Source organism: Pyxicephalus adspersus, chromosome 4, assembly GCF_032062135.1.
Source record: "Pyxicephalus adspersus chromosome 4, UCB_Pads_2.0, whole genome shotgun sequence".
NCBI lineage: Eukaryota > Metazoa > Chordata > Amphibia > Anura > Pyxicephalidae > Pyxicephalus > Pyxicephalus adspersus.
The window spans coordinates 139,798,604-139,823,868 of NC_092861.1; the positions used below are offsets into that span (position 1 = coordinate 139,798,604).

General features: G+C 39.6%; 1 protein-coding gene across 4 annotated transcripts in view; it reads right to left on the reverse strand.

Annotated features, from left to right (window-relative positions):
* Window positions 1-25,265, reverse strand: part of EML4 (EMAP like 4) — a 135,031-nt gene that overhangs the window by 53,065 nt on the left and 56,701 nt on the right. Inside the window, exon 1 of one of the 4 annotated variants that reach the window (XM_072409789.1) lies at window positions 11,533-11,772. The exons of the other annotated variants lie outside the window; for them this stretch is intronic. Within the exon in view, the coding sequence (XP_072265890.1) occupies window positions 11,533-11,599 (67 nt within the window). The 5' untranslated portion in view covers window positions 11,600-11,772. Of the gene's footprint in view, window positions 1-11,532; window positions 11,773-25,265 lie in introns of those variants that run through there. 4 annotated transcript variants of the gene reach the window in all.

Here is a 25,265-nt window from a genome sequence, read left to right on the forward strand (position 1 = left end):
GCTAGAATTGACAACCTGAAGCACGACAAAGCACTGTAGGTTGGGTGTAATTTTTGTAATAGATGACAAAGTCTTTTATATTTAAAAAAATATAAATAGTGTAATGCTAGGAATTTGCTAGAGAATTTGAAAGAAACTTCTGACATGAATGAGTCTTAGCTACCAAATCAGAAGCTCTAACCACAGCAGGAACTTACCAGTAATTCTCTACACTTCTCAGAAAAAAAAAGTGACATACAAAGTGTGGGCTCCGGCGGAACAGAGATCAGAGCAATCCAGCAAACCCTGAAACTGTGTTGAAAAGTTTATTCATTTTAAATTCTACCTATACTAAGGAGAGAATAGAAAGGTAAAGTTTCAATTGTGCAAACAGGGTTAACTATGCAAAAAGATTTGTTTTAAAGAATAAAAGTAAATAGCAGCACATCTCTGCAATACATGCACATCTCATCATATTTTGTCTCTTTAAAATGCTGCAAGTTTTAAAAATTCCTGATAAAATCTAATGGGCTCCAAACCTAAATGACCACACTGTGTTTCTATGCCTGCCTGAATTCTCTCAAATCCACAGATAATCTCCCCCTTCATGTTATGAAGATGAAAGCCCGAGATATTTTGCTAGGCAAAGCTGACAACCCTCCTTAGGATTTCAATGCAACAGGGGACTGTGTAGTCGGCTCAAACAGGAAGTTCAGAACACAATGGATTTCCAAGTAGATCACATATATATATATATATATATATATATATATATACATACATACACATACATACATAACAGACACTGGGATATGTGCATGTTTTGCAGCGATGTATCGAATATATAGATTTATTAATTTTACCCAGATATACACTTTACTAAGCCCAGGATCTGCAGTAGCAGCTGCCACATTGACACACTGTCAGAAAATAGTTAAGTAATTTCAGTCAATTATCACTATACCAGGCTGTTACTACCATCAGTGAAACAGGAGCCACAGTGAGCAAACTGAAGAAATCCGTGGTGTATATAACATCTTTAATCTGTAGATGGTTAAAACTGTCTTGTTGACAGCAACCTGGCGATCTTGGTAAATCAGCACCTAAATCTGCTAATATGAAAGCCAGATATTCTTATAGGTTTGGGTCCATTTCACCAATAGAGAAAGCCTAAACAACATAGAAACACGAAGCAAGAGGCTGCTAGCAGTCCTTCAAGATGTACATGAGAGGAGCTTGCAGAATTTGGATGCTGCCATTTACATACACTATACATCAGTGTTTATCAACCAGGACTCCTCCAGAGGTTGCTAGGGGGTCCTTGAGCAATGGGCAATTTGTGCTTCTCAGGTCAGATTAAGGGACACTAATGGTCTTTTTGGCTATCTGCAAGGATGACATTTTTGGCACTAATCATCAAACTATGAGCTGTGAATATAGTAATTATAGCAAGGGTTCCCTAGGACCTAAAAGGTATTTAATTAGTTCCCCTATCTTTAAAAAAGGCTACTCAAGACCCAAATAAACTCAGTGAATCTTCATCAGTGTCTTAAGGACTGATTGTAGACTGATTGAGAATAATTTCACCATTAGCCATCACAAAACAGGCCCCCTTATCCTCCAATGGCTACCATACCAATTAAACACTATTCAACCAGTCAACACAATACAGACAAGTCAATTATTACCATATTACCTTCAATAGTCTTACTTATCACAAGAAGAAAAGAAAGATTTATATAGCACCAACTATTCCTAACATTTAAAATGTTCACACTGAATTTTGCAGTAATGTGTAAAGCAGATTTAAACACTTATTTCAGCTGAAAGTAAAATTCTGCAACACTGACAAAAGGCTTCTCATCTCACCTAAAGCAGATTTTAGAAACTCAATTATGTTTAATCAGTTTTGCAAATAATGAAATCTGCAAATGTGCCATTGAAATTGGTGTCATAAAAACAGCCACCCACTTCCTTCCTGCAGAGAAGAAATGTCAGATCTGGAGGCCACACAGGTAAAACCACCATCGCCAACTCCATAATATGATGTGCAAGAGAGCTGCAGGGTGGTTTGCAAGGAGCCATTCACACCCATACAAAGACTTCAATATGTTGTGTTGCAAGCTGAAGATAAAGTGGATTTAATTGAGGCTTTTATTGTTTGAATCACCCAACATACCTATCATTTTGGGTTACAACATATTTTTTATAAGACAAAAGCAAACTACTGTTTGCTGTAAAGTATTCACCCCCACAGTATTCTTGGCCGAATTCAGGTCTGACTATTCTAAGACATTTGGGTCTTTGGTTTCACACCAGTTCATTGCAAACCTGGGCAGCCCATGGTGGCTCAGAAGTTAGCATTCTTGGCCAGGACACTATTTGCATGGAGTTTGTATGTTCTCCCCATGTTTGAATGGGTTTCCTCCGGGTACCCCGGTTTCTTTCCACATTCCAGAAACTTGCAGTTAGGTTAATTCCCCCAAAATTGACCTTAGACTGTATTAAAGACATGTGACTATGGTAGGGACATTAGATTGTAAGCCTCTTTGAGGGACAGTTAGTGACATGACTATGGACTCTGTACAGCCCTGAGTAATATGTTGGCACTTTATAAATACTGTGTAATATTAAACTGACATTGTGTTAGAAGTCATTGTGCACAATTTACAAAACTTGGGACACCCTATTCATTTTTCTATAGGAAGTTTCCTTTATTAGGGGAGTGGGAATCAATCTATATAATATCATGTATGGTGTTAGTATACAGAGTGCAATGGAAAACCATTAATCAGCCCTGACTTCTTGCTGCGAGGACAAGCCTCAGGGTTAAAATGAAAAGACTGTATGTACATAAACTGTGATGAGCACCATTGTTGTCTGCAGTGTGTTACATTTCTATGACAATCTGTCTTGCTGGCAAAACCAGCCTCAGAGCTGTGCATTTGCAGAGCAATATTCTGTGCAAATTGTGCACAATCTGCTTAATTAACTAATTTTATTCTAATTTATGTGCACAGGACAGCAAAAATGCGAACGTAAGAGAAAAATTCCTACGGTTGTTAAACACCAAGAGAAAAGCCCAAGTGCCCAACCACAGTCTCCAAGTCTCATTTGCTGTATTTAAAGGCTTTAGAATTATTTTTTTTTTCCATTTAGATTTTTAATACAGGTTAAAATTTACTTTTAACGAGTCACCATATTAAATCTTCAAACATGATGAATTAAAGTAAAACTGACTAAGGCTATGTACACGGCAGATGTGTACAGTGTACAGCGTTCGTCGTCCGCCATTCCAATGACCATCCTGACGGATGCATGGACGATCCATTCAATAAAAGTGAATGGAAGAGAGCACAGTGGGGTGCCCCTCCTATATTTGGGATGTGGCAAATGGGCATTTAATGCAATATATTGAATGTTCGCCAACCAGTGAACCCTTTATTTATATGTACACTAATTCTAACACTTATGACAGCTAATGTTTTACTAATGGAAATAACGCAGAGGGGGACCTCCCACGTGTTCCTCATGCTCTTCTTTCCATATAACAGAACTAACTGGCAATTGGCATTAGCCAAGCAGCTTTTACTTCCAACAATCATTACTAAAACAGTCTATAATGACCGTCTATAATAATTATTGAGCTTTTGCACAGGCCTTGAGATTGCTGCATTGGACAGCAAGGTCAAACACAAGCAGCACAGGGTCAACAAACTTGTGACAAATTAAGGTCATTCTTCATTTTTTAAAAAAAACAAAAAGTAAAATCAGAATAAAGTTCTGGAAAGATAACTCATATGCACAACAGATCTTCTTCTATGATCATGCAAATGCATCAGTGATATACTGATGCTCTTCTGCGGTTATTCATAAAGACCGGGCTGTGAAAAACCACAAGAAAGTTGCTCATACCATGCAAAAAAAATGAAATGATTAAAATGTCATGCATAAAGAAAATGACTTGGAATATACTGTACGTGTAAAATGACAAGTGTTTGGTACAATTCAGTGTTCTCCTCAGCCCCTTTTAGCTGGGTGCACCACCCGACACTTTTTTGGGTGGTTACTGAAGAGATGGGTCACAATACAGGGGCTGCCATTCCCCTTCAATTTCTTCCCACACAGCTTAAAAAATATTCTGTTTTGAACACTGCAATAGACACCAAGAACCTGGCCCCAGTAGTTCTAGTGTTCATGTTCTTAACACTTAACTCATCCCAAACCTTAACACTTACCTCCTGCTCATGCAAATCCTAAAACCTGAACTCTTACAAATATTCTTTAATTTACCCTATTTCCCCCATACATAACCTGAACCCTAACCCAAAAAGAACTCGTCACATTTTGACATAACTTGCTTTTCTTGTTTACACACATTCCTTATGTAAAAGCAGATATGAAAAGTAAAGAATCATTTCACTGGTTATGGCATAATTACAATGATACAATGACCAAAAGCACAGATAAAATTTGGCACTGAATGACAGGATGTTGCTTTAACATGTGAATGTGATGAAATCGCCAAATAAAACTAAATATATATTTTACATCCTTTGCTTACAATTGGAGAGAAGCCAGTAATAGTGTATGTTGGGGCCCCTGGAGATTAACGCAGTAATTCTTTCCAACGTTTGGCTAAAAGATGGATAAATAGATTTATGAGGGTCTTCCAGAGAACATGCAACTAATTTTTACAATTGCTGACCAAGCTTTGATGTCAATGTAGTCTCTGTATAGAGGGGAACATCTGGGTTGGGGACCGAGGCGTTCTTCCTCTTATCAGACCTACTCTTACAATAACTGGAGATCTAGTGACCGGTGGGGTAATGAAGAAGAAGCAGCAAAAGACAAGGGCAAATGCCACAGAGTGCATTTAACATTATGCATGTCCTTTGCACTATACGCAGGTACAAGGAGAGCATTGAGGACTTCTTTGGTAGTATCATAAATCAAAAAGTCAATAGCAGCACCCTTACAATCTTGTTATTTAGTCAAGTTGTTTCTCATGGGCCATTTTTAATTTTACTGACATAGGAAGTATCAGTTTCCCAAAATGAAGAAAAGGCCTGCTACTGGGTGTACAAAAATGTCAAAAAAAACTCAACATTTATCTTCACTGAACAACAAATACATTTTTGTACATTCATTTTTTTTTTTCAATGCTCATCTAAACATAGTCTTCGAGTTCAATACCACGTTGAAAAATGACTGGTAATAGTGGTGCCATGTGCATGCCATTTCTTGCCATACCTCTGGCCAGAGAACACGTTCAACCATTGCAGGCAGACCATAAATACTCTAAAAATATAGTCCAAATGTACACAGGTTATGCCATGTGTATATATTAATATTACTATACAGTATATAGTGTCCACATATTACACAGCACTTTTACAAAGTCCATAGTCATCTCACTAGCTGTCCCTAGCTGGAAATCTAATGTCCCTACCATAGATCCAAAAAGATCATTGGTCCAAAAGTTGCCATTGCTCATGGAACCCCTGGCAACCTCTCCAGAAACCCCTAAGATTCCACAGAAATCTAGAGGGTTCTATACATGGGACTAAAAAAAAAACACATCTGTAGAACAATGGTAGACAAAGGGTTCAGGTTCAAACAGAATAACAAATAAAGAAAATGCAAGGCATATGAGTTTGCTAAGTAGAACAGTAAAATAAAGGCTTAATACAGAACAGACTTCTCAGACAAAGCTATAACAGATTTATGAAATGACACTGCTCACGTAGACTGTCAACATCTCTTTTATTTAGTACCACGAGCATAGCACAGTGTGGTAACAGAGAAATCCATAAGGTAATTTAAGAGTTATACAAGTAGTAGATCTGGAATACATATATACACTTCTGATGTGTTGTTCTGCTAGTTGCACTCTTGTTTACACTACACATACAACAGTGAACAACTGTTTAAGCAGCACTAAATATAGCAAGCACCAATGCATGGACCTGCAGGGAGTCACTGCCAGGCTGGGCTGCAGATACAGAAAGATTGTGTTATTAGCAGCACAGGGAGAAGATGGAACCTTAGCCAGGTCCCTCCAAGTGTTTTTGTCCTGGTAAGAAAATTTAATTTATTTGTCCTGGAGACTATTGCCACTTAGAGAATGGTGAAAAATTCCACTTTTGTCACAAGAACAAGAAGATAACTAGGGGTCTTCTCTTCTCTGTGTTCCCTTTCCTGTTGTTTCTCCAATACAGGAAGTCAGAGAAAATCTTTGTCACAGCCGGATGTGCCAGGGTTTTTTTTTTTGCCTTCGTCTGGATCAACTATGTCCCTGAGGTGTTATATCTGGGATGTTTATTTCCCTAGGGGTTGAACTTTATGGACTTATGTCTTTTTTCAACCTGATGAACTATACAACTTAACTGTTCTATCAAAGCACTATGAAGAAAGTTTTAGCTATAGAGACAACTTGAAAGACAAAGATGTTCATTAAAAATGTGAACAATGTTCCATAAGAACTACAAAACATGCAAAAGCACTTCCAAGGGAGACTTCACTGTGGCCTACAGTGGCCCATATACGCAGGCCTGCGTTGCTCAGATTGTTGTATACAATGCACCCAAACACACATAATCTTTGCATTGCATTACCATGAACAGCTGCAAACAGCACCTTCTGTACTACCTGGAAGAGTCATATACCTGTCCACCTGGGTGCAATTACAGTGTCATATGATCTCAAATACAAATACCAATTTCTTTGGCCCCAAGAGCTTTCTAAAGAAATATTCAAAAACAACAACATGTCCCTGGAGGATTTTCCATCACCTTCTGTCCAAATGACAGGTAATCACCAGGAGGGGAAATCTTTACAACTGGAACACAGAAAGTAATAAACAAGAAAGGGTCCAGCCCCTTCTCATTGGCTTCATAAGGAAATCTTGAACTATCTTGGTAGTTTTGTTGCAGATAACACAAGAGAAGGTGGTTGGTGTATTTAGACGCCCATTGTTTTGGTAAATGACTTGATATTATTCAATATACAAAGGTGGAAACCAGTGTGGTTTATCAACACAAGCGTGCCAACACCAGGGTGTGTTCCATATTGTCATGATAATAATAATAAAGCTTAAAATAAAAAATGAACTCTATTTCTCGGTAGACTCTCATAGCTGTGCAGGCTCTTCGCCAGTACTGAAATACTTAATCTGATTGCCCTACGTGTAGTTAGCTTCTCCCAGTACACATTAGAAACTGCAGCAAGTAGGTTAGCACCTCATTTTCTAGCTGGAGGAATGGAGAAGCATCATCTAGCCATTTTCCCTCATTGCTCTTGATCAGTCACTTTCACTCACTGAACTGCTGTTCCTTCAACCATCAAGGCTCAGAATCACATGTGAGCTTTACTTATGGTGATCTGAATGTGCATGCAGACTAAATAGAAACGGTAACTTCTCCTGATTGACATCTACCTAGCTAGGGTATGAATGTTTGCATAACCTCTTACAGCCAGCCCATGACCCCTCCTGAAAGTACTGGGGTCAGTATTCTCCCTAGAAATGTTTTTAGGATGGGTGGGAAGAAGCTGTAGGCTGATGGTGGCCCCTGTATTGTGACCCATTTTTAAAGTAACCACCAAAAAACATCCAGGAGGTTACTGAAAAATGCTGGGTGGTTTGCCCAGCTAAAAGGGATTGGGGGAAACACTGACTGGGGCAATATCTAGTAATGTTTTTAGGAAAGGTAGGTAGAGTACCTGCTTGGTTCCTCCCAACAACCTTGACCTGCCCCTGTATTATAAAAAAAAAAAGCACAGAGACCCAGGAATGCTATACATGGGTCAAAAAATAGGCTATTTAAGAACACACAAGGTTATTAGCCATTTGATGATGAAGGTAAGAATGAATCAAGGGAAGCAAAATACCTAAGATAAGCCAGCTTGAACGTAACCTTACTGGTCCAAAACCTTGAACCTGCCAGAGCAGCTTGGCATTACTACATTGTGTTTCTTTACTACATTATGCTTTCTACAGAGCTATGAAAGAAACTGGTTCTGTCTGAATAAGTAACACAATATAATTCAATTAAAATATTGTAGTGATAAAGCCCAATATATTAAACCTGACTCTAAAACCAGAGAGCCAGAGATGGCTGGATAGTGTAAAGCCCCATGCACCATTGGTACCTTGTTCCTGTGACAAATATAACCAAGTGATTCTGCCATGAAAATGAAAGCTTAAAACTTCTGCAACCTGTGGAGGAGAGAGCTATCCTTTCCTGTTGCTTGAACTACAATACCTAATTTAATTTGATAGAAATAATTCCTCAAAGTACAGGACACAACAGAGATCAGTAAAGGGAAAGTCACAGAGCTGCGGGGACTCAACACTCCTGAAAAAGTCTATTTTCCCAAAAGCCTTCAGGTAATCATTTCTACGGAATGAAATTGGAGACTATTGAAGGAGACTACATACTTTGACAGGTAAATGGGAAATTAAGATTGATTTCTGACATTCACTCATCATCCTGGTCCCACCATTACTACCTTGCGATGTAGCAACCCTGTGATGACGTCTGGGCTATGTACTTGGTCCAGGTGATTTATGTGCTATTGAAGATTAGAGTAACGCAGCAATGGTAGCTCCCGCACTCCTATGCTTAGACTACATTCAGACTGGCGGTGAGGTTGCTGTGCAGTTACGGCTTCCTCATTTCGGTGAACAGCTACTTGTATCATCAGAAGCCCAATAAAGAATGAATGGGGGTGCAGTCAAATCTGTAAATGTTGGGTATTTAAGAACCAGCGCTGCGGTGCAAGCAGCTGGTAAGGTGCCAGGTGAACGGAGCTGGTCAGGATTGCTTGCTCTTGCTGCAGGTTTGAACCTTCCCATACTTTAACTCAGATTATCATGTGATATTGTGTGATTTACTAACAAACCTTGCAAATAAGTTGGTTGTAACAGCAGAAATACATAGCGGTAGTAACACGTTTCAGGTATTTCTTCGTCCGTTGTAATAAAGCACAGCGACTGTCCTCTACCACTCACCATCTCAACCTTTTTACCATGGAGGAACCCTTGAAATAACTTTCATGTCTTCGGGAAGCCCTCCTATAATTATTATATCCACAGCTCACAGTACATTTGTATGGAGGTCAGTGGGAAGAATGCCAAGCTTGCTGCTGTTAAAAGGATCATTGATGTCAGGTAAACTGACCTAGGAGGTTCAGAAATTGGAAAACTGCTTTTGGCTCAAGGAACCCCTAGCAACCTCTAAAGGTACCCTAGTGTTTTCAATGGAAGCCAGGTTGAAACACTACACTAGATCCAGAATATACAAACCCTTTATTAAAGGCCCAATAAAAAATATGACACAGCAAAAATTGAAGAGCACATTTAAAAAAATCACAAAATGTGCTCCATGGGATGGGGGGAGAAGGAGGAATTGTTATCAGTCCTGCAAGATCTGGCCAAGCAAAATATTTACAATTTTTCATGATTTTTACAGAAGCTACTCAAATGTTATTGTTTAGTCTTTGTACAGATGCTCCCATAACGGTCGCTGGTAACTAGAATTAGTGATTGCATCCAGGGACAACGGAAAGGACTGAGTCCTGCACGGACAATTCTGTTCCATAGACAAGGCAGGATGAGCGGGGAGAATCCCGCTGTGTCCTCCCTGGTGGAAACCAACAGTGCTTGTTAGCAATCAGGAATGATGATCACTAAACAACGCCTTGGGATGCCTGAACCACCCCTCGATTTGCACCCGAGATTATTATTATTATTATTATTATTATTAATACCAAATTTTTCTAGCACCAACATATTACACAGCGCTGTACATTAAATAGAGGTTTTAAATGACAGACAGATACAGACAGTAACACAGGAGGAGGAGAGGGCCCTGCCCTGAAGAGCTTACATTCTAGGATGACCAAAACTGATCATTGCATGCTGAATAGAGTCTGCAATAGGACCTTTCAGGAAGAAGAGAGCTATTTGCGAATGTTCATCACTTTTCTAGATGGCAAAGCACAGAAATAGTGATAAAACATCATAATAAATTACTGTCATGAAATGAATATGAAGGCTGCCATTGATGACCTCTTCCTTTGAAAATATTTACTGCCGGATGAGTGGCGTCTGTGCCATTAATACTTGCAATGCTAAAAGTATATCCAAAGTGAAGAATAAAATAGATGTGGGAGTTGTCTTTGTTTTAAGGCTTTTTCACACCTCGTGTTTACCGGTAACACACATCCTGTCCTAGGGTGACAACACTCACCAAACTGCATACATGAAAAGGCAAAACTGTCATTCTTGGACAAGACTAAAGGGCACCGCACTTTTTCCTATTCATAACAAAGGGGGAAGGGTCTGTAGCGTACAAAAAAATAGAAAATTATACAACTGTTGCACAGGCAAAGAGCACAGGAAGGTGAAGGCTCTTTCTAGGAAGATCAGCGGGTATTTTTTTGCACTCACGGCACAGATATAACACATGTTCAACTGTATATTGAACAGACCTAAACGAAGGAAATAAAAAAAATTCACTCTTGGGGTTTGCATACACTTAACGTAAACCGATGGTGACAGAATTATGGTGGTCTGAAAATGTTAAAAGCTTGGCTGTCATGCTGATTAACTGGCTTTAGTGCTTCCTCAAGTAAAGATATGAGGAATTCAAACCCTCATTTACAGCATTCCTATTCCAGGTCTGTGGTCAAAAAAATCAACATACGACAGCCAAACAACAAGCAATATTCATCAGGAGGCCAAAAATGGCGCCCACTATTCTTCTTCACATTTTAATACTTCCACATTAAAGTTCTGACCTCACGTGCTGTGCTGCATACTAACAAAGAGTGCCTGTTGTTGGCACTTGATTAGGATAATCGGTGGCTCAGTGGTTAGCACTCTGGCCTTTGCAGTGCTAGGTCCCAGGTTCCAATATCGGCCAGGACACTATCTGCATGGAGTTTGCAGGTTCTCCCTCTGTTTGTGTGGGTTTCCTCCGGGTACGCCGGTTAACATGCAGTTAGAATAATTGGTTTCCCCCAAAATTAACCCTAGACTGTATTAAAGGTAAGTAGAGGTAGGAACATTAGATTGTGAGCCCCTTTGAAGGAGAGATAGTGATATAACTATGGACTTTGTATAGCGCTGCGTAATGTGTCAGCACTGTATAATAATAATAAATACGCCGTCTCAACATTCAGAGCGTCAGCCCATTAGCAGCTAGTGACGTCCGCACGTCAGAAGGTACTTTATACCTCATGTCACAAGGACGTGACAAGTTCCTAATGCACCAACAGCTAGCATGTTCTACTCATACATAACGTCTGCCTCTGCAACCGCTCTGGTGGCAGGTATACTTTAATGGCACATTCCAAGATAAGCTCTTCTTTGCGATTTCTAGTTTTACCAGTTTGCCTGGGGCAAAAGCTGACATTGAGTAATTTCTAGGAAGGAGACAGATAAAAGTAAGCGTATAAAAAATCATCAGCATTAGCCTTGACCTACAAAAGTCTACCGAGCTATATATATACATGCGAGATGCAGCCATAACTGTACGCATACGTTACCATTGCTGAAGTTGCCCAACGCCGAGGAAAGCCCATCAGACGTGAGGTCAGGCAAGCTGGCTTCCATCCTGGCACCTATTTCACACAAAGTCGAAATTGTCAATGTTTCTTCGCAACCTCCAGAGCTTTCAGAGCAAATCCCAGAGCACTGCGACACACGTCATGCTTTGAATTGCGAGGAAATCCTCCCGGCCCAGATGGCCAACCACAAAGCACTTCTGTATTGGCACAAAGAAATCCTCAAGAAGACACTGACACACACACTGCCTGCCCTGCCTGCTTCCCCCATGCACTGCTCTAGCAGAGGGAGGAGACAGCAGTCAAATCTCAGTTTGGTGCTAGTAATGAGAGTCAAATGTCAGCAGTTCAGAGCACACAGTCATCCTGACATGCAAATGCCTTTCCCTTACTACTTGGCCTATCAGTTACATGAAAACACTTGGTCCCACCACCACCATACGCCAGCATTGCTATTTCTACAATGTAGCTGATTCTTATTTCCCTAGCACTTGGAAAATGGAAAATGTATGTTGCATGCTGTTACATTCAAGGAAACCTGAATTCATTTTAATATGCATGATTCTGCAAAAGTGATTAGCTTTAAAGTACAGCCAATGTCTCAAAGTCTACATATTGGATTAAAATTATGATTATATAATATAGATTAAAATATGCAACAACTCAGTGATTTATTAAAATGACCCAAATATGCCTAGATTGTAAGTTCTTCAGGGCAGGGTTCTTTCCTCCTCCTGTGTCACTGTCTGTATCCATCTATCATTTGCAACCCCTATTTAATGTACAGCGCTGCGTAATATGTTGGCACTATATAAATCCTGTTTCTTATTAAAAATAATATTCTCACGTGAAAAATTTAAAGTACAGCACTGCGTAATATGTTGGTGCTATATAAATGGGGGTTTATTAATAATAATAATTATTATTATAAAGTATCTATGTAGCACCAACATATTACGCAGCATTGTACAAGCAGCTTCGATTATGCAAAAAGGATCTGCTTTAAAGAATAAAAAAACAAAACAAAAAACAACACATCTCTGCAATACATGTACATTTTCCTATATTATGTCTCTTTAAAATGCTGCATGTTTTAAAAATTCCTGATGAAATCTAGTGGGCTACAAACGTGTAAAATAACCACATCGTCTCTCTATGCCTGCCTGATTTCCACAGAATTTAGTATTATTATTACACATTATTTATATAGCGCCGACATATTAAGCATCGTTGTACAATCTCATGATGCTAACTGTCCCTCAAAGGAGCTTACAATCTAATGTCCCTACCATAGTCATATGTCATTAATACAGTCTAAGGTCAATATTTGGGGGAGGCCAATTGACCTAACCATGTTTTTGGATGTGGGAGGAAATCCACCCAAACATGGGGAGAACCTACAAACTCCATGCAGATCGTGCCCTGGCCGAGATTCAAACTAGAGACCTGGCACTGCAAAGTCAATGTGCTAAACTCTGTGCTGCCCCAATTGCTCGCTTTTATGGTAGTGGGGGGTGTTGATGGCCCATGAAATAAAACAAACTACAAATCCCAGCAGTCATGGCATATTAAAGAACATATGGCTGGCATCAATTTGGATGTGCATGCTTTTTTTCAGCAAGCAATTAGGAGATTGCACAGCCGAAGGCTGAATTTACACGGAGCAGCTAGCAGAAGGATGTCCTGCGCCTTTAACCTTCTCTATCCCCAGTGGAAAAGCTAATGCACCCCTAGCTTGCCTTAGGGGGAAGCATTTAGCCCGTGTGAATGAAAGGAAGTGTAGACCATTCTGCTGCGGAGACGCTCCTTCTCAATCCCAAAGCAGAATGGAGAACGCTGGAAAATGCAGTTCCAAGATTTGTAAGATTTCACTTGACCACCAGTCACTGGGAACTCAAATATAACAGAACTTGTGCGTTCTAATCAATCATTATTATTAATATTATTATTATTATTAAACAGTATTTATTTAGCGCCAACATATTACGCAGCGCTGTACATTAAATAGAGGTTGTAATTTACAAACGAATACAGACAGTGACACTGGAGGAGAGGACCCTGCCCCGAAGAGCTTACAATCTAGTAGGTAATCAACTGCAGGTGTACGAGTCTTGAGTACAGCTTTAATAGAAAAAAATGTAATTTTCTCATTTTTTCCAAGACTAACACCAGATAAGTAACTACAGAAATAAAATAAACAAACTGGAGATGTTTTAACTCCCAAAGAAATTGTATTTCTGTTCGCTCATGGCAGATCTTCATACTAAAAGACAACAATAATAGATTATTTATGGACTGCACTTATTTACCAGCTACAGGTCTTCTTCTTCCTCTTCCAGACTGTGACTAGAACTTAATGGAGACAAAGCAAACTAATGAGCTCATTCCCCTCTCTGATCTTTTCACCTATCAGCATGCTCCTTGTATAGACGTTTAATAATTGACGTTGGAAAGAATATTTCACAGTCATTTCCAATGACAAGACTGTACAATGCATGAATGAGCGCTGGACATACAGCATCATTCTGCTCTATAGAGAGGGGGAGGGAGAACGACGGAGCGGCACCCCGCTGTGCTCTCTCCCCTTCACTGTTATTACGATCGTTTGTCATCCGTGGATCTGCTAAGTTCTCATCCTTATATCAGAGGTGATTATCACACAAGAATTATCTGACATGTGTACGTAGCCTAAAGTTCTGTTAAGGATATTTGTAATTCAATAATTGTCGCTGTAAACAATTAGTGATCTATGGAGAGGGAGGTGGACAAGCGGGAGGGATCCCGCAGAGTCCTCCCCCTGGTAAACAATAGCGGCCTGTCATTTAGAGATCCATCTCGCAGCACGCAAGTTTGTAAAGTTCCGAGTCTATTTCAACACTCTTCTGTACAGCAGACACCACACATGACACAAACACATAGACTCACAAAGTATTCTGGAAGCCGGGAGAATAGTTCTCCTGTCTACATTCTTCTGTCTATACATTAAATAACAGCTTGTATTCTAAGCATTCAAGACTAGCGTACATTTGTCTCCGTCCATGCACATAATTTATTACATGGACGGCTGCCATCATTACTGTACCACGGGCTATGTTTATTCCTGCTTTCCACTGACTCAGCACTATGCTCTGCAGGAAGGTATACATGTTGCAAAGAACTAATAACATGACATGAGCAGCAAGGCTGTACAACATATCATGGAGGGATTAACTAACTGGCCTCTGCAAACCCTTGCAGAGCTTTGTGAAGTTACTATAACATAGGCTTTATATTCATCTTACAAAAATTGATAATCTTTTCATTATTGTGTGTTACCATATTTTACAAATCCAAAAGAGTTTATGTAAGATTTAAAATGTATTTATACCAATATTCAGGTATACTTTTATTATATTATTAAATATTGGTATTTATTATATTTATATTAAAAGTGAGGCAAAGTACATGGATGAAAGTACATGATGCACTGCATGAGATAAATACTGTTTGGTTCAAGGGTGGAGGAAAAAGCAGAAATACTTAATTCCTTGCTCTCGAAGGTGTTTCTTCAATACACAGTTTGTGTTCTCAGCATTCTCATATGCAATGGCGGACTATTGGTCCCAAGTTGAACTTTGGGGTGGGGTCACCCATATAACTTTTTATTGGAAAGTAGGGCAGAGCACCAGATGCCAGGGCAATGGGGGAGAAAATCACCTGGCCCATTCTGCTGCAGGGTGCTGCCATATTTTTCTCTTTTTAGATAGATTTTTGATTAGCTGGGATGATATAAGCCATAGGTCCCCAGCCCTCCTTGCACTGCTTTGGAGCTGCTGGCGGTAGGGCCACAGACGGCTCTTCTCGCAGCTGCTGGGAGTGGCGGAGCAATATATGTGGGGCTTGCCTTTCTCTGCCGTTGCCGGTAGCTCTACCACCAGATAGCACGCCAGCTTTCTAACTCTGCTCTGCCGTTTTCAGCTGGTGTGCTGGCAGGAGGCAGAGCTGCTGAGGGTAGCAGAGTGGTATAAGATGTACATGTGAGCTGTGGCAAAATTTTGTGCTGTGTTACCGGGCCCCGCTGTTGGAAAGGTTGGGGACCACCGATATAAGCAACAGAAAGCGCAGGGGAAGCTGGGGTTGCTTGGCATCCTGTTACATACAGCTCAGCAACTTTGGCAGTTCTATGGGGCAATCAGGTAGGTAAGAATGCTTCTTACACCTCACCTGTTCCTTCTGCAATAATGACCTGTCTGATCTAAAATTAGAACTTTAGTTCTGTCCTAAAAAAGATTAGGCTAAAAATCCCAGCAGGTAAAATGTGTCACACACAGTACGGCATGCATTGAACTGCAGGGCTATGACTACAGTACAGAGATTAGATTGTGAGGAACAATTAGTGATCTGAGAATGGATTCTGTAAAGTGCTGCATATTATGTCGGCAGCAAAAAGATACATAAGAATAATAATGTCTGACGAATGCAACATGTGTTCTTGGTTTGGTATCTGATTTTTAGGACCAGCTGGCTGTAGGAATTCAGCTGGATGTCAAAACAATCTCAGAGCAATTGGGAGTTTATATACTGCATTATTAATGCATTCCGGAATACCTCTTCAGGTCACTCGTTTCTGCACCCAGTAAATGAGAAGAAGTCGTATTCTCAATCTAGGAAAGGGCTGTCCATCATACGAGCCAATAATAACATTATGACTTTAAAAACGACAATTCATCAGTTGCTTATTTATAATTTCTCATGTATTATTCTGACCTACAGGAAAATGTGTTTAAAGCCTTTTCAGTTTGTTTTCTTCAGCGTAGAAAAGCCTGTTCTCTGCCAGCAAGTGACCCATGCTCTCTGTGTGGTCTTTCTGCAGAAATCAGACCTGTAGATTTGCAATCAGCAAAGCCACTGTTTTCTGCGGATTATCAAGATCTAACTCAGCAGAGAGAGTGCTAGACCTTTGCAGTGAGACTCCTGCTTCACAAAGTAAACAAATACCTATGGCACATTCATAGAGAACGGTCTGACAGAATGGCCCTGATTTATTAAAGCTCTCCAAGCCTGGAGAGAATACACTTTCATCAGTAAAGCTGGGTGATACAGAAAACCTGGAATAGATTTCCTAAAAGTCATTAGCTACTTGTTAGCAAATGTTTCCAATTTTTGACCAGATCCATTGCATATTTGTGCATCACCCAGCTTAACTGATGAAAGTGTATTCTCTCCAGCTTTGGAGAACTTTATTAAATCAGGGCCAATGATTCAAAAACTTGACATATCTTTTGTTTTGATGCATTTTACAGATTTGTTTTAACATTTTGCTAAACCCTTGTGTATCAGTGCTGCTTAGAATAATGCAAAGAAAATATATTTTATTTCCCGCTTCCTAGATTGTAAGCTCTTTGGAGCAGGGTTCCGTCCTCCTGTGTCACTGTCTGTATCTGTCTGTCATTTGCAACCCCCATATTGAATGTACAGCGCTGTGTAATATGTTGGCGTTATATAAATCCTGTTTAATATTAATAATAATATTAATAAATAATGACAGTGTTCCTCCTAGAAATTTTTATCAGCTGGGGGAGGGGGGTGTAGTCGGCTGGTCAAAAAGTGGACAGGAAAAGATTCAAACAATTTAGCATATGCCTGAGCAGCTGTCTGATGACGGCCGGGTGGTTACTGAAAAGTGCCGCCTGGGTGGTGCGCCTGGCTAAAAGGTACTGGGGAGAACACTGAACTATTAGTGCAAAAAAAGGATCATGGACAGTTCTCAACTGTACAGTTTCAAGTCCACACATATAATCACCTTTGGCTTAGTGCAAAAAATAACCCCTAGAAAATAAAGGAAGCACAAACACCAACTCACTTTACCAAATAATAGCTTGGTCAGAAAGTCTCATCACAAGCTGGAATGTACACAAGGTGCTTCTGGAACTGTAAACATAAATGGTGTGTTTTATTATTACACACCTTGTCTACCTTTACCGTACTTATTTCAGTAAATATCCTGGCTAGGGCAAATGTAAACAATTATAATCCTTCCATCTTGAGACACTTCTAGTGTAGATTTATAGAAGGACGACTTTCATAATCGTGTCTGCGACAATCTAATGAAGCCGCCCCTCCGTCCATTTTTCTTTTGTAACATTGTAACACATACCACAACCCTGCAACAAGTCTGGCCGGGCAGGTGACCCGGTGAATCTTTTCTCTGCTGAAGTTAATCAATACGACCAGGTAACTTCTGTCCCCCACCTGTGACCAGACAGTAAAGAACTACTATCATACTATGGAGATATCCCTATGTTCTCTCTTCCTGTAAGTATGTCCCTTGTCAACACACTGCATGTAGCACTCAAGATTGTTCCAATGCTCCTTTCTCTCATTGGGCCTGATTTATTAAAGCCTTTTGCTCTACTTTATCTGTATGAAAGTAATGTGTAGGTGTAACACTGGGAGGTCTTTGTTACCACTCAGTGCCTCTGCTAACTACATTGTGCTGCTTTTCACCCAACTACTGTTAATTTAGAATTTTTCGTTTCCCCCCCAAGGTTCTACTAATATTTTATTATTATTAATAAACAGGATTTATATAGCCCCAACATAGTACGCAGCACTGTACAATAAATAGGGGTTGCCAATGACAGGCAGAAACAAACGGTGACACAGGAGGAGGAGAGGACCCTGCCCATGTCACCAGTTTAGTGTATTAAAGTCTATGCAAATTTACTTTGTCTTTTTTAGGTTTATATTGCATACGTATCCCTGGAAGGTGTGCCCTCTAACACAAGATGCAAAGGGGAAATAAAGACATGTAATAAAAAGTAAAAATGTATAGAATGAAGAATTAGAACCGCTGACAAGGTTTTATTTGCAGTCTCTACACTCAATTTATTTAGGTTTACCACAAGGATAAGGCTTTCTAGTTTAACAACAAAACTAGCTCATTGAAAAAACTCATTGTACACAAGTGAAAGCAATGTTTTTGGAAAAAATACCGATTCCAGTTTATTGGCTTTGTGAAGCAAGCCCTATGCCGCCTTTTTGGAGAGTTATTCCTGACGTCACTTGGAGGACACAGTGAAGTCCCCACTGAAGGGAAAGATGGCAATACAAATGATTAATCTCAGATATTCATGGCAAATCAGCTTTTCTATCACAGTTACATTATACGTCAGGTTGCAAAAAAGACATCAAGTTCAACCACTAGAGAAATAAACATATCCCAGATAAAAATAAAAACCCTATGTAAATAGCTGATCCAGAGGAAGGCAAAAAAAGACCCCTGGTACCATATACAGTACAATACAGTAGGGAAAAAAACTCCTTCCTGATTCCATGAGGCAATTGGGTGTTTCCTTGGTCAACAGTCACTGTTATCTTTACTATAAAGCTTTAATCCCCAGGTATATTCTGTGCTTCTAGAAAAGTATCCAGCTTTTTATTAAAGTAATCTATAGTAATTGCTGAAACTACTTCCTGAGGGGCCGATTCCACATTTTCACAGACCGTACAGTGAAGAATCCCTTCCTTATCCCCGAGATTAATCTTCTTCTCCTCCAGACCCAAAGAGTGCCGTCTTTTTCTTTGTAACAATCTCAGTAAGCTTTTTTATTTATTTATATAAAGGTTTAGGAAAGAACTATTAAAAGACTAGAAGCAATGAATCCACTGTGAACTGGTTGATAGAACAACAAATCAGCCATCTGCTCCTGCGAGGATTAAACACTACTAAGTGTCTCTAAAACATACTTTGAGAGTCAAGTTTTGGAAAGAAAGCACAATGACGACCATGATGTGACCTTATCAAACCATCATTTTCCAGCACGCAGTTTCCAAATATGTCAATGGAGCAGCTGTGAGATCTATAAATTAACAACCTGGTGGATGCCACATGCTCTCTGCTAAAATGGCCGGGAATCCATGCTTTGTATATTACCAATGCAGAGTAGAATACGTAGTATAATCTATGAGGATAGATATGATATTCATTTATACTGGCTATAAAAGGACAATGAGGAAACACACTGCTAGGGTCTGCTAATGCTCACCTTCTTTGAATACTAACCGCCTGGCTTCAAATCTTCCTTAGTCATTGATCTGAAACAAGGCTGCAGATTAGAAAGTCAGGGCAAAGTCAAAGCTTTTGATCTACATACAGTTTCAGTACAAGACTGCAGTACAAGGTAAGGAAGACAAAGAGGTATTTCCTATAAAATCCAATTAAATATGGGAAATGTTATCAGTAAGGATTTGTTCACTGCTATGATTTGTAAATGCATGGGCAATAGTAACCATTATGTTTGCATTTAAAGCATCTTGAAACATTTTAAAAGAATCTTGTAACATTTTGCAACTCTTTCATAAAGGAATTTGTCAATCTTTAAACCATTTTGTGGCATTTTCAGATGACATGAGCAAAGCACTTGCAGCAAGTGTTTCCAAGAATATTTGAAACATTCCTAATTGTCTTATATGCTTTTCCATAGGTTATTGGATATGAAAGATCTTTAATATGTTAAAGAAAAGCTTCAAGGGTAACTTGAGACTTTCAACCCAACCTTTAGTCATGTAACCTCGATGTAAACTTTGAGTTACTGTATTTGGAGAACAGTTTTTATTTAACACTTCGAGCAGTGTTTGATTCCTGGTATTTTAAAGATGTACCATACCACAACAGTGCACCACCCAGCCCCTTTTAGATGGGTGCACCACCCAGCACTTTTCAGCAACCGTCCGGCTGCTTTTGGGTGGATACTGCAGAGTTGGATCACAATATAGGGGCTGCCACCCACCTAAAATTTCTGCCTACCCAGCTTAAAAAAAATTCTGGGTTGAGCACTGCACAAGATACAATAAGGGCACAAGGATGCCAAGGGTTCAGGTAATCAGACAATCCAAGAAGCAGGTCTACAAGGACGTATAGCACCAATTCTTTGCAAAAAAAAAAACTCCATTTGTAGGTTTTTTATTTTGCAAATGTAAGCATAATTGACAAGAATATTGCTGGGGTTTACAATTGCTTTAAAACCCCCAACTTTGTTGTGTGCAGCCCATCAGGTCCAGTAATTATCTTCTTTCCTGTTGCAGCAATATTAATATTCACAGCATGGATCCATCTGGCAACACACAGCCTTTCCACCAAAAACATTGGGGGTCCTTTTCTTCCTGTGCATGTGCATCAAAGCCCCATCCATTACTATGCAGTACCATGTCACAGGAAGACCACCAGGATTCCATGGGCCCACAGGGGACAGAAGAGGACCCAGCAGGGACTTTTTCTGTGAAAAGGCTGTATAGTGCCAAGCAAAGCTATACAGTAACTATTATTGGTATAAGGAGGAAAGTAAGGCTATGTACACACATCAGATGATACTCGCCCAATATGAGCTGTCGGGGTTGTCATGGACGAGAATCTGTGTACACAGGTCGTGGGATGTCGTACACAGATCCGTCATGATGGATTGATGAACGACTACAATAGAAGTAATTGGAGGAGAACACAGCGGGGTGACGCTTGCTCGTTCCCTGCCATCCCCTCTACATAGAACATAACAGTGCTGTATGTAGCGCTCATGTGTTCATCTTTCAGTCACTGGAAACGATCTGGAAATGAAAAAATCGTTTCCAACTACAATATTTGAGCATGTGTATGCAGCTTAAATATTACACCACAAGGGTAGGTGCATTAAAAAAAAACAAAAAAAAAAAAAAAACAACTATATCATTGGTATATTCCTTTAGTAAATACAGATTTCTATCATTACCCATATTTAACCAGCTTAATGGACTGTGACTGCCCATCAGACCTATACTCTTCTCCTTTACACGGCTTAAACAAGTTTTCATACATCCACTTTTGTCTGAAGAACATAAGATAAGAGCACTTTGCAATGAAACTCGTTGAAAAAATTCCTACCCACAGATTTATTTCTGATGTGTACAATATCATGAACATTTAAATATTGGTTCAGTTTATTTATTGCAAATTAAAAAAAATGAGCTAAAGTAAAGGATATGTTTTGGTTTTTGTTTTCCTTTTTGATTTGCCTGCAGCTAACTTTACATGACAACAGGTTGAAGATTGCAATTTCTCCCTCTCCCTCTATATATGTAGTGATGATTCAGTCCTGATGCACTCTCCATATCATTACTTTATTATTGAACCAAAAAGGCATTTTAATAAAGCTTGTACCATCAGTACAAACTAAACTGATGCCAAGCATAACCCCACTGCACTGTCCCAAAATGTTCCACTAAAATTGACTCTTCCATAAATTCACAACAACAAGACAAGTTAATCCAGCGGGCTCAAGTTCTTAACTCCATTTTCTGCACCACGACACCCAATACTGTGGATTCTTTGAGTCTAGGTCATCTAGCCCAAAATGTATATCAATAAAAACAATATTATAAATGTTGAGTATAACAGAAAAAACGTTATCAGCACATTTGTACACACAGGATTACAGGAAATATTTAACAATTAAAGCGGATCTAAAGTTCCACTTTAATAATTTGTGACTGGGCAGGGCAGAAATGGACAAGCAATGTCTCTTCTGCAATAAACATTCTTACAATATTCTCCCAGAATTTTTTATCAAGCTGGGTGGAGGTTTCTGTATTTTGACCCAACTGTTCAGTAACCAACCAAAAACAGCTGGGTGGTTACTGAAATGTGCTGGGTGGTGCAACCGGCTAAAAGGGGCACAGGATAACACTGATTCTTACCTGGCTGATTGCTTGCTGGAGCTGTGAAAAATCCCTGAGCTGCCCGTGCAGCATGTTGGTAGCCGAGATTAAATGAACTCTCGCACACCTATGTGGGAGTTACGTCAACCTACCATGGCCAATAAGGATGGCTGAAGATCACAACTAGGAAGAGAAGAAGAAAGGAACTGGGAAATGCGAATATAAACAGGGTTGAGTTCCACTTTAGGATCAATAACACAATGTAGAATATATAATAAAATGAGCATTTGCCATCAGTCCAAGGGTCATGGTGCCTGATCAATCCAAGGACTTGCTTTTACTGCCATTCTCTAAGTTTTATTTAGAGTAGAAGTCTACAGTACAGTAAGGCATGTCTAGTTGTTTGCACGGTCATGGATTCTGAATACTACAAAAACACATTACCAGCTCACCATAACGCTTGTATAATATAGTCCCGCAATACGAACTGTCCATGTGTTCTGAATGACAAACCAACGGACCCTTAGCTAACATCACAATGTATCCTAATCAGTCTGGAAGACCTCTAAAAACCCGACAAGGAGATACTAACCTTTACAAATTTGGCAGAGGTTCCACTTTTTTTTATGTCATGGTGCCAGTAAAACTGCATGGCAAACATCACACCAGTGGACTAGCTATCATTTATAGATAAGGGTCTGTTTTTTCTCACAAAGTCACTGAACACAAGATGCCGTAAACCTTTAAAAGTAAAACCCACTGACTGAACTTAACAAATTATTTGTGTACATGCTTGTAAGAAGATTCACCGGCTATGAATAGAACGGAATTCTATGTCACATGAGATGCATACACTTTGTTATATAATTTACTTCGCAGCCCAGTCAACGTGAGGCAGCCTCCTCTCGCCCTGGGCCCAGGCAATTTTCCATATAATTCACACCATTATTTTCATTGAATACTCTTGCCAAAGCAAAATTGTAAGTTTTTAGAGGCAGCTTGGCAATGGCTTAAGCAGTATATCCTTGTTTTTCTTTGTCAATAGATCTGTAACGACGTGAATGGGAAGCAACACTTTGTTTTTTTTCCTTTCCCGTATAATGATTATACTGTAGCCCTGCCCACGATCTCGCCAAAGCTCCTGGGAACCAGAGATGTGAAGGAAAACAGCCTGCAGGGATTATCTCTGCTGGTCTTACAAGTCTCACATAAAGGAGGAGATCAAGAAAGACACAGTACAATTCATAAACTGCAGACACACACACATTAACTCTTTAGGAGTAATCTATAAAGATAAAACTTTAAGCAAAAGAGTAGTGCCCAATCTGCTATAATCTATAATAGTTGGTCTTGAAGGAAGACTTCAGATTTTAACAGTCATTCCGACCTCTTGAAAATGCTACCCAGAAAAAGCATGCAACACATGATGGTCATATTATTCTTATTAATATACAGTATTTTTATAGCACCAACATATTACACAGCGCTGTACAAATAGGGGTTGTAAATGACAGAGATACAGACAGTGACACAGAAGGAGGAGAGGAACCTGCCCCAAAGAGCTTACATATGTGTTCCAGGTCAGCAATAAAGTACCAGTGTTCTCCCCGGCCCATTTTAGCTGAGCCCACTACCTGGCATTTTTCACCTGGCTGTTTTTGGGTGGTTACTGATGATTTGGGTCATGATACAGGGGCTACCACCCGCCTACAATTTTTTCCCACCCAGCTTTAAAAAATTTCTAGCTCGAACACTGAAGTACTAATGGCACTGAATCTATTTTTAATTAAAGGGTCAGCAACAGCCGCCTATGCACCGACTCCCTACAGCTTAGTATATCTAAACCATTATTTTCCATTTAATTTTGGATAGATTGGGGGAAGACTGTAACAACTGTCAATTTCTTGTTGTGGTTTGGTCCTTTTGGGGAAATCTAACTTAAGCTTCTGACATGGACACAACACAAAACCAAAAGCGAAAGCAAAAATTAAAAAAATCCCACAGATCTCTCAATGGTGATGGACCTTCCCTCAATCCAGTGCCACGTCCTACTAGAATACTTCTCCGTCCTGGAGCTAGACAAGAGACAGGAGCCACCATCTTCACTCATCTCTTCCGGTCTTCTTGCTACATCAACCAATCTCACACTGTGCAGACAAAGAAATCGGGTGACGTAGCCCGCTGTATGGGGGGAGCCAATCTCACTGCGCATGGGTGAGATTGGAATCTCTTTCCTACTAGTGGGAAAAATGCCCCTTCTGCACATGCCCAAGATTAGGCTTGCGCAGAAGGAGCAGCCAGAACCTCCCAGGATAAGTGACAAAGGTAACACAAGAGGCTCTGCGCTCCCATTCCCATAAAGGGGCAATGCTGCACCCTTTAAAATAAAAAAATAAAATAAAAAAAAGGATGTTGCACTTAAAAAAAAAATAAAAAAAAAATTTTCACCTTACATATAAGGGTTGCCCACCCTCTTATGTAACGTAAAAAGTTTAGGTCTACTTTAATATGCATTACATGTGGTATGTTCCTTTAGCGTGTTAGGGTAGTTCCTAAAACAAATGGCAATGTAACCCAGTAACGCTTGTAATGAGATATAAGTGGGCCATAGGATTTGTGGTCAATGTTTCCCCTATGTGTGAGCTACACAAGTGGCATGTGGAATCAGTAGCTTAAGAAAACCTTTTATTATAGTATATAGTTTTTGTAGATCTAAAAAAAAGACTGAATAGGGATTGCAAAATTAGAATGCAAACTATGTGGCTAGCTAGAAATAAAGCAATCTCAATAGATGGACTAAGCTACTTGAAATCACGCATGAAGCTAAAACCATAATCAGGGATATTAGGCTGACAATGATACAAGCAAACAGATTAGTTAGCAGGGTGGTCATGTGCAGACGATTAAAGTCATTTAGAAAATTAGTCTCCGTTAATAAACTGTGTTAAGCGCATTTAAATGCAAAATCTTTATGCGAAAAGTTATTATATAGCGTAAAAACTCTACTTAGAAGCCTCATTTTCACGTTAGTTGGAACACAATTTTGA